The sequence below is a fragment of the Mangifera indica genome, chromosome 10 (assembly GCF_011075055.1).
Source record: "Mangifera indica cultivar Alphonso chromosome 10, CATAS_Mindica_2.1, whole genome shotgun sequence".
Lineage (NCBI taxonomy): Eukaryota > Viridiplantae > Streptophyta > Magnoliopsida > Sapindales > Anacardiaceae > Mangifera > Mangifera indica.
This window is the reverse complement of record NC_058146.1, coordinates 9,924,317-9,934,536: the sequence shown is the minus strand read 5'-3', so window position 1 is coordinate 9,934,536 and position 10,220 is coordinate 9,924,317. Positions and strand designations below refer to the sequence as shown.

Sequence of the window (10,220 nt, the reverse complement as noted above, 5' to 3'; positions counted from 1 at the left end):
CCTTTTTTTCACTATTTATGTTCCCACTCATGGCTTTGATACCATGAGAAAATATTTCAAAGAGAATACAATGTTTTTGGAAGAGAAAGTCTTGTGTTTATTCACCAAGAAATCACACGTGTATATAGTATTACAGTCCTGGAAATTAGGAACTAATTTAGCACATAGAAAATGCTTATACAGGAAAGAAAATCTCTACCACCTAAATAAGCACGTAATTAGAACTAATATTTTTCTTGCTATACAAGACTATACAACTAATATACAGAGAATATTTCTCATATTTCCTATTATATTTCCTATTAGGGAGACGATGTTTTGTCTTTCTCGATGAAACATTGTCTTCTGCTAAGTTTAAGACTATCAGTCAGAGAGAGAGATGGTGAGGGAGCAATTGCCGAAGGAAGAGAAAGGAGATATCATCAGAAAAGCATCAGAGATGACGCTAGAGTTTGAAAACTAAACTTTAGGGGGAAAATGCATTTTTTAAAAACTTGGCTTATAGGGAAAATTGTCAATTTTTAGGTTTTAAGAAGGGAAAAAAAATAAAATTTTAAGAAGTTAAAATTTCATTAACTTTAATCGCTCATAAGTAAATAAATGAAATTTTCAAAGTTAACGATAAGAATATACTTAGGATGGGAAATAATCCTTTGGCCTTTTATATAAACCAATACTGGAATTTCCTTGAGTCCCTATCCAAACACCCTCCTAAGCCATTACACTCTCAAAACCCTAGTAAAAAATCTTATCTTCCAAGCTCCATTTGCATATTCTCCACTTTCAAAATCTCATCCTTTTCAATTGGCCACAATTTATTCTCTTGCCTCACTTTGCGTCGATCACACGCACTGTATCTCAAACCCTGAATGGCCGTCACCACCGAGGAATCTCTTCGGCGAGACTTCGCCGCCAAGCAAACTGCCATCGAGGCCCAGGGCAACTCTGTTAGGGCCCTTAAAGCTGCCGGAGCCGCCAAGTCTGAAATCGACGCAGCGATTGATGCATTGAACCGGTTGAAGATTGAGAAGGCGGCGGTTGAGAAGGAGCTCCAGAGTGTTATTAGTGGTGGCAGCGGGGATGGCTCCGTTAGCAGAGAGGCGTTCCGTCAGGCCGTGCTTAACACTCTTGAACGGCGATTGTTTTACATTCCATCGTTTAAGATTTACCGAGGTGTCGCTGGGCTTTATGATTTCGGGCCTCCCGGTTGCGCCGTTAAGTCCAACGTTCTTGCTTTCTGGCGTCAGGTAAGCCATTAAGTATGGTTGTTACTGATTCCTTTTTGGTCGATTTGTTTCGAAATGATGTTTAAAGTGAGGGAGATGACTGGTTTGCCGATATTCATAAATTACGGAATAGTGACAGAGAATTCCAAACTTTTGGTAGCGTTACTGGAGGAATGCAAAACGTCCGGTGCCTTTACTTGAATAATGCAAAATACGTGGACATGCTACAGGAGTAATGCAGAACTTCCCTTAAGATTACTGGTGTAATATTGAATACCCGGTACTGGAGTTTTGCAACAATCCTGTAACGTTATTTTTTGTTGGTTTGCGCATTAAACATCCACCAGAAACCTCCATTCCGTTAATGTTACCACAATGCAAAATCTTTGTAATGCAGGACCTGGGTAAAGTTACTGACAGTGATCTGTTTTGGTAATATTCCCGGAAACCTTAACTCAGAATCGGTAATGAAGAAGCACAGCAGCATACCTGGAATGTGGAACTCTGGTAGCATATCTGAAATGCGAAGCCCCCTGCAGTTGGCTTTTGGGTATTATTTGAGAATTAAGGACGAATTCCTTTGTGAATTCTGGGTTAGATACATTTGTACCGAGCTATTAGATTTTGGTCATTTTGTATAAGCAATTCGTAAAAAGATACTTGCAGGGCCTTAGGAAGTGCAAAATGTTTATTTGAGTTATCGTAGTGTTGTTTACAGCTACTCCTGATCAGTGATATGATTTTTTTTATTGTTAAAGAAATTGAGAGATGTTTTTTGGTTTTCAGCATTTTGTCCTTGAGGAGAACATGCTGGAGGTTGATTGCCCTTGTGTTACACCTGAGGTTGTCCTGAAAGCGTCTGGTCATGTTGATAAATTCACTGACCTAATGGTTAAGGATGAGAAAACAGGGACTTGTTATCGTGCTGACCACTTGCTTAAGGATTTTTGCAATGAGAAGCTTCAGAAAGACCTTAGCATATCTGCAGAGAAGGCGGCTGAACTTAGGCATGTGCTTGCAGTTTTGGATGATCTCTCAGCTGAAGAGCTGGGTGCCAAGATCAAGGAGTATGGTATTATGGCACCAGACACAAAGAATCCACTTTCTGATCCGTATCCATTCAACTTAATGTTTCAAACATCAATTGGCCCATCTGGTTTGCTCCCTGGGTGAGTATTTCAGCTTTTTAGTTCCTAAAAAAATATCTTCTTTTTTATGTGAATTACTAAAATTTAAACTTTTATATTTAGTCAGTACTGAACTTCTTATTTATCTGCTACAGGTATATGCGTCCTGAGACTGCGCAAGGCATATTTGTGAATTTTAAGGACTTGTACTATTACAATGGGAACAAGCTCCCTTTTGCTGCGGCTCAAATTGGTCAAGCTTTCAGAAATGAGGTTTTTAATCTTTCCTTTTCATTTGCAAATTGAAGATTGTTACTGGTTCTTCATTGTTGAGATGTTGTCATTGAGTGTGGTTGTGAGTGTGAGAGAGAGGCCTTAATCTAACAATTTTTTTTTTCATATGTATAGATATCTCCTCGTCAAGGTCTTTTGAGAGTTCGTGAATTTACACTAGCAGAGATTGAGCACTTTGTTGATCCTGAGGACAAATCCCACCCTAAGTATTCAGAAGTTACTAAATTGCAGTTTTTGATGTTTCCAAGGGAAGAACAAATGTCTGGCCAATCTGCAAAGATAATTTGCCTTGGTGAAGCTGTTTCAAAGGTTTGCTTAAATTGTAAATTTGATCAGTCCTCATGCCTTTGACACATCTTCTTTCTTTTTTCACGTTGCCACCCTCTTACTGACAATCTTGTTCATTGCTTTCAGGGAATTGTAAACAATGAAACTCTTGGCTACTTCATTGGGAGAGTTTATCTCTTCCTAACTCGCCTTGGTATAGACAAAAATCGTTTGCGTTTCCGTCAACATCTTGCAAATGAAATGGCTCACTACGCTGCTGACTGCTGGGATGCTGAGATTGAGTCTTCCTATGGGTGGATTGAGTGTGTTGGTATTGCAGATAGATCTGCATATGACTTGCGTGCTCACACAGTAAGAAATTGATATTCTGTAAGAACTTTTATGATTAAAATGCTAGGCTAGATCGTCATAAAGTCTTTTTTGGGTTAGTTGCTATCATGATACGATGCTGGGGTACTTGTTAGGTGTGATTACTTAGCCTTAGTTCCTTTTATCACTATTATAGGCCTGACAGTGTGAAGCCCTGCAGGGCATGATTTATGGCTGGTAATTACTAATAATTACTGGAAGAAGTGCAGCAGAAAAGTTTTGGCAAGATATATGTGCTTTACTATCCAAACTTTAAAATTCTACATATGCATTTTGTATTAATTTTGTCACTCGACAGGATAAGAGTGGTGTCCCTCTTGTTGCTGCTGAGAAATTTTCAGAACCTCGGGAAGTGGAGGTATTGCTTTAATCATCATTGTTATTGGCTGCTTATAACTTTTCCTTTTTTGATTTATAACATGATTGCTTGACACATTCTTAATTTCAGAAATTGGTTATAACTCCAGTGAAAAAAGAGCTAGGTCTTGCATTCAAGGGAAACCAAAAGAATGTGGTTGAAGCATTGGAGGTAGATATCAAATATATCTCTATTATTGATGCCGATATTTTTTTTATGCTATGATTTTAGAAGTACTTGTTTGACAATAATTTTAAGTTTTTTACCGTTTTAGGCGATGAATGAGCAAGAAGCTTTGGAGATGAAGGCTGCACTGGAATCCAGAGGAGAGGTGGAGTTTCAAGTCTGCACCCTCGGGAAAAATGTGTGCATTAAGAAGAACATGGTCTCGATTTCAAAGGAGAAAAAGAAAGAGCACCAGAGAGTTTTTACGCCATCAGTAATTGAGCCATCATTTGGTATTGGACGGATAATATATTGCCTATATGAGCACTCTTTCTACACAAGGCCAAGTAAAGCTGGGGATGAACAGTTAAATGTATTCCGATTCCCCCCTCTTGTGGCGCCAATTAAGTGCACAGTTTTTCCACTGGTTCAGAATCAGCAGTTTGAAGAAGTAGCCAAAGAGATTTCCAGGTCATTGACAAGCGCGGGGATCTCACATAAGATTGACATTACTGGTATGTACTCAAGTCAAAAACTCTTTTCGTTAAAACAGCTAGTGCCACCTGCATCAACAATATATTTGAAACTGTTAGACACAATTTTCTTTAATAGCGAACTGAAAAGATGTATGCTCGATTGCTGTGTGTTTCTAGAAATGCATTGATCTGTTTTTCATTTATTCATGTTGTGCAAACACATGTTTGATCAAACTGTTTTTACGCATTGGTGTCTACAGGCACTTCAATTGGGAAGCGCTATGCAAGAACAGATGAACTTGGTGTACCCTTTGCAATCACTGTGGATTCAACATCCTCGGTGACAATCCGAGAAAGGGATAGCAAGGATCAAGTGCGCGTTAATGTGGATGAGGCAGCGTCAGTCACGAAGGCTGTTACTGAAGGACAAAAATCCTGGGAAGATATATGGTCAAGTTACCCTCATCACTCATCCGAGATTGCTGATGATTAACTTATATTTCCACTATTGGCTTCGACATAGCATACAAAACTTTTTTGATGCCTCTTGAACATATACGATTTGGAAAAATAGAAATATGTATAACACATGTCTCTGCACGTTTCAGGAGTATTCTCAACTCTCTTGTGCTTAGTTACATTACACTATTCTACAGAATTTTGCTTAATGTTTTACTTTTGGGGCTGTTCATAAATGTTGCTGAGATCCTTTTTTGTCCAGATATTTTTCTTATTTGTTTTGTAACAAAGAAACTTGACGATTTAACAGAATTCTATTTGAGTTATATTAAGAATGGTTAGTGTGAATATAATCAAATTATCTCTACCATTTATTTTAATAATTAGACCTTTTTATTATGGGGGGATCTCAATAATTTTTTTTACACTTCAAAAAGAATTTTATTATTATACCATATTTCAACGGAATTAATTTTATTAACTCTAAAAAATTTATTTCAAATCCTCAAAATAAGCGATTTCAAGTGGCCTACACAAGAAAATAACAATTCCTCAAAAAGATATGGGATGACAATAATAATTTCTAAAATAAAAAAAGGGAAATACCTATTTGCTCCCTATTTACTTACATTTCATATTATGATATTTAGATAAAATAACAACTTAAATACCCTTTAACTGTTAAAATTAATTGTTAATTTTAACATATGGGTTGGAAATGGATTTTTTTAAAACTTAAAGGAATCATTTCATTAAACCTTGAGTGGGAAATAGTCATTTGGCCAATTATATTTTCTACATCAAGATTTGGCAAAACCCCAGGCCTCACCTCTCAATTCTTAAACCACAAAATTTTACTTAAAATCTAATTCTATTTAAAAAAGACTTAACAAAGGAAACGGTATATAGACATTATTTCTCCTCTAAAAATATTTAAAAAAATTAAAAATAATGAAAAACCAAATATAGCAGTCTATTAATTGCATTGGAAAACATATGATTTGATCAAAATTGCATTCAACTTCAAAGCAATTCCAATGATTATGACAAATAAATCACACTTTTTGTTGAAATTTCAATGATCGGCTCAAACTTTTTGGGTGAAAATTGTGATTTAAAACATGGGTGAAAATGATTATCTTATAATAATTTACTCGATAAAACAAATGACACGTGGTTTCTACTCCGTACGCTTCATGCTTTCTCATCCATAACTTTTATTTTTTGAAAACTGAGGGCCTCGAATTTAAAAACACTACACATGAAATCAATCAGGCTTCATTTGGTAATTGATAACAATAAAACAGTAATATTTTGATTAGATAATTTTACGACCCTAATTTATAAAACAAGACAAGTCAGATTGCTGTTGCAAAAACCTCTTAACATTTTGTTTTTCTGGCATTTACCACCCCACAGTTATGACAAAACATAAGTCAGTTTTGTTGATCTCTTGACAGTGAAACCCTAACATTGAAAGATGTTGAGAGTTGCAGGGAGGAGGCTCTCATCTCAGCCATGGAAGCCACCGCATGCAACCTCCGCCTTCCTTGCCGGAAACACTCCCCTTGATATTCATGCCGTCGATAATGCTGACACCTCCAGATCCACTCACTCGCCTCTTCCTTTTGCATTCACTTCTCGCTTTCCCAGTCTAATCAGAGGTTTCACTTTCACCTTTCACTTCTTTTTTCCTTTTTATGTTTTCATTGTGCTTTTAATGGAGTGAAACTGGTGAAGGAAGAATCTTTGTTCATTGTTTTGCCCTTGCTTTGAAATGTTTTGGATAAATTTCATCAAGTCCACGACCCTTGTTTTGAAATTTGTAACAGACGTTAAAATCTTGAAATTTAAATGACTTTTATAGAATTAGGGCAGTGCGGTATTATTTATGTTGTGCTACTGGAACTCAATTTATATTTGATAAGAAAAAAAATTGAAATAGAATGTGTTGGAGCAAAATCTCAATAAAAAAGTTGCACGAATTATAAATTTAATTTATTTTTAGAATCAAATTTGTGGGTTGTTAAAGAATTATTTCTTTATTTTTAAGTCATATTGAACATGTCGAAGGGTTAGCTGATTCGACCTTAGAAGATGTTTGATTCACAATTTTAATATTTGAGTTGGTGTTATGTTATTCTTGTGGCACGTCCATGGATTTCTAACACTATGACGAACCTTGATCTTCGATTTTGCCGCATTTGTGTGTGTGTCTATGAGCATGAATGTTAAGGACTGAGTCTACTATATCACGGTTTTTTGTATTAATTTCTGTTTCAAGAAACTTTGCTTTGAGTATGAGCTTTTGATATATTTGAGATAAAGATTTATTGGAATTAATTGCTGTAACATATGATGGTCCTAGGAAGATTTGTATCTATATTTGACAGATTGTGTAAGCCATTATGCACTAGTGATCTTTCCCAACACTTGGACTGGACTGGATAGAAACAAATATTTCCCACCTTGTTGAATTTATCTTTACAGAATGGTATATAGTATTTTTTTACGCTAAATGAAGTTTTGGGAGATATTGTTAAGGTGTTTGGCTTCAGCTGTTGGAATAAATGAAAGCCTTCTATATTGTCTTGTTGGCTATTCTGTCATATTTATATGAATTCTCTTTTTGTTTTGGATAATAGTTGTGGCATTTTGCAAAAAATTTCTTTTCATTTCCATATTTTTATCGAATTTTATATGCATGGAAATGATGCATGACTGCTTTTCTGGTGTTGTTGGTTTCCAGGTTTCTCTTCTAATGCCCTCATTCCAGGACATGATGTGGGTATAATCTCAGACCTCCCAGCTACTGTGACAGCTGTGAAGAACCCAACTTCAAAAATTACCTATGATGAGTACAATCATGAGCGTTATCCACCTGGTGATCCCAACAAGCGCGCTTTTGCATATTTTGTCTTAACAGGTGGTAGGTTTGTATATGCCTCCTTACTTCGTCTCTTGATCCTCAAGTTGGTTCTAAGCATGTCTGCAAGCAAAGATGTTCTTGCCCTTGCTTCTCTTGAAGTTGACCTCTCCAGCATTGAGCCTGGGACAACAGTTACTGTCAAGTGGCGTGGGAAGCCAGTGTTCATTAGGCGTCGGACTAAAGAGGACATTAGCTTGGCTAACAGTGTTGATGTTGCCTCCCTTCGTGACCCACAGGAAGATTCTGCCAGGGTTAAGAATCCAGAATGGCTTGTTGTTATCGGGGTTTGCACCCACTTGGGATGCATTCCTTTACCAAATGCTGGGGATTTTAATGGATGGTTTTGCCCCTGCCATGGTTCACACTATGACATCTCTGGCAGGATTCGCAAGGGACCAGCGCCATATAATCTAGAGGTGCCCACATATAGTTTCTTGGACGAAAACAAGTTGCTTATTGGGTGACTGTTAGTATGGGAGATTTTTATTTTTTGGAGCAGTAGTAGTTACTGCAAGATATCATAATAGATATTTTTCTCCACATGAGGGAAGTTTGATTTTGCATATTTATTTTGTTTTCCTTTTGGTTATTTTATTGTGCTTTACACATTTAGATATCTGTCTGTGGCGAAGTTCAGACAGGAAACTGAGATTCTGAATAATAAAACGGGAAATTGCTCGAGCATTTTCAGTTTAAGAGTACTCAAAGTAAATTCCATTAAATATCAGAATTGTTTTGTGATGTTCTTTACTTTTTTGAAGATTTGGTTGTAGGGTTTTTTTCTTAAAGTTTGAAGTTGCTGTTCTGAATTAATTTTTGACAGTGGAGATTTTGGTTTTGTAAAAGTAATATCAAGGAAGAAGTTGCCTTGCTCTAGCCAAATCGTGCTATTATTTTTATTTAATTTTATATAGGAAACTGAAACTTTGTATTTCAGAAGGCAAATCATGGTGTGTTCTTACTCTGCTACGGGTGAACTTATGCAATATGAAGGAAATTTGAATCGCTTTTCATTCTTTTTAAGAGCTGTTCTAATTCTATTGCTTAATTTGATTGTTAATAAAAAAAAAATCAATTTCATCCAACTTAAGTTAATTAGTTTATAGATTAGGTTTCCAAGTTGATTAGGATCTCTAACATGCATTATGTCATAGGCTAAAATTTTTTACCTGTCCGTGCAACATCCCTAATACTGTTTTCTAGAGGATTAATCTTGTACGTACTCATATTATGGTTAAGAATCATTGGTTTCACTGTTTTTTTAAAATTATTAGGACATTAGCTCCAACTTTTGACTAGTTTGTGTATAGATGATTTAGTCTCCTTTCAATGGATCTCCTCGAACTACATTGTATACGCTCTGTGATTGGAGTGTCTAGAATAACATGGCTATGAAATCAACAACTACGCACACTCATCCTTAAACACGTTTATTTGTCATGTTTGTTCAATGCCTGTCACGGGCATGAATCTTGAGTGTTACAATTACATATTATTAAAATTAACATGGCTAGCATCACCGATAAACTTGACCCTTCTGGTTTTAGAAATTAATGTCGTTGCCCTGTTCTTCAACAAATTCAATCTTAGACTTTTGACGCATTGGAAGAGACATTGTTGATTTTAATGTTATATGTACAAGCAAAATGACAATTATACTCTTCTTAACTTAAACGTTTGACCTGAAAAAATCAAGAGGCAACATCAATTCTAAAACTATTGATGTGAGTCATTATGCCAAGGGATCGAAGGTGACACGCAAATATATTTTGGCTACAAGACTATTTCACACCCAAGCTTTGGTAAAATAAAAATTCCCACCCCTTAAATTTTAAAAAGCTAGATTTTCAACTATCTTCATTTGTTAGTGAATTCTAAAATAAGAAAGGGTAGTAAGATCATTTTGTATATTTTTTATATTAATAAAACTATATATACGTATTTTTGGTATATAATTTAGATATACAAATAATGTGTCATCATGTGATTGAATAATCTTGAATTAAAAATAAAAGTAACATTCAATCACATAATGACACATCATTTATATACTTAAATTATATAAAAAAATATGTATACATAGTATTACTCTTCTATATATTTTTCTTTTTTTTTCTTATTCTATTAATTTTTCTTTTTTCAAACTAAGGTGTATTTTGGGCAAATTGTAATTTTGTTAAATGTTAGAGGTGTTAGAAAAGTTTTTAGGGTGATTGAAACATTTAAGAAAAAGTTTTGCAAGTGTTTTTTAAAATTTTAAAATTATAATATTCTCTCAGTATTTATAAAATGACTATTACACTCCCAAAGAAATAAATAAAACTTAGCATATTAAAATTAGTTTGAGTTTTGATATTTAATAAGGTTTTAAGTGATAATTTTTAAAATAATAAAGATATATTAAAAATTTGACATTTATACTATATGTAAATAGTAATTTTGTAATTTCTATAAAAAAACAAAACAAACATTTCCTAAAAGCAAAACAAAATATATTAATGAAAATGGATGAATGATGACAAATGAGAA

At 35.0% G+C, this 10,220-nt stretch overlaps 2 protein-coding genes across 2 annotated transcripts; both read left to right on the top strand.

Annotated features, from left to right (window-relative positions):
- The first annotated feature begins 678 nt into the window (after positions 1-678).
- Positions 679-5,086, top strand: LOC123228000 (glycine--tRNA ligase, mitochondrial 1). The gene is made up of 9 exons (XM_044653177.1): positions 679-1,247; positions 2,013-2,395; positions 2,509-2,626; positions 2,762-2,956; positions 3,062-3,286; positions 3,603-3,662; positions 3,753-3,833; positions 3,937-4,342; positions 4,564-5,086. Exons 1-9 carry the CDS (start codon positions 870-872, stop codon positions 4,794-4,796), a joined length of 2,079 nt encoding a protein of 692 aa, XP_044509112.1. The 5' UTR covers positions 679-869; the 3' UTR covers positions 4,797-5,086.
- Positions 5,087-6,151: 1,065 nt separating this feature from the next.
- Positions 6,152-8,432, top strand: LOC123227049 (cytochrome b-c1 complex subunit Rieske-4, mitochondrial-like). Its single transcript, XM_044651664.1, has 2 exons — positions 6,152-6,426; positions 7,512-8,432. Exons 1-2 carry the CDS (start codon positions 6,243-6,245, stop codon positions 8,153-8,155), a joined length of 828 nt encoding a protein of 275 aa, XP_044507599.1. The 5' UTR covers positions 6,152-6,242; the 3' UTR covers positions 8,156-8,432.
- The last annotated feature ends 1,788 nt before the right edge of the window (positions 8,433-10,220 follow it).

Excerpts from the sequence above, each read along its gene's own strand:
- LOC123227049 (XM_044651664.1), top strand. The coding sequence starts at position 6,243 with ATGTTGAGAGTTGCAGGGAGGAGGCTCTCATCTCAGCCATGGAAGCCA. Across the intron at positions 6,427-7,511 it reads CTTTCCCAGTCTAATCAGAG|GTTTCTCTTCTAATGCCCTC; the intron begins GTTTCACTTTCA and ends GTTGGTTTCCAG.
- LOC123228000 (XM_044653177.1), top strand. The coding sequence starts at position 870 with ATGGCCGTCACCACCGAGGAATCTCTTCGGCGAGACTTCGCCGCCAAG. Across the intron at positions 2,627-2,761 it reads GTCAAGCTTTCAGAAATGAG|ATATCTCCTCGTCAAGGTCT; the intron begins GTTTTTAATCTT and ends TCATATGTATAG. Across the intron at positions 3,663-3,752 it reads CAGAACCTCGGGAAGTGGAG|AAATTGGTTATAACTCCAGT; the intron begins GTATTGCTTTAA and ends TCTTAATTTCAG.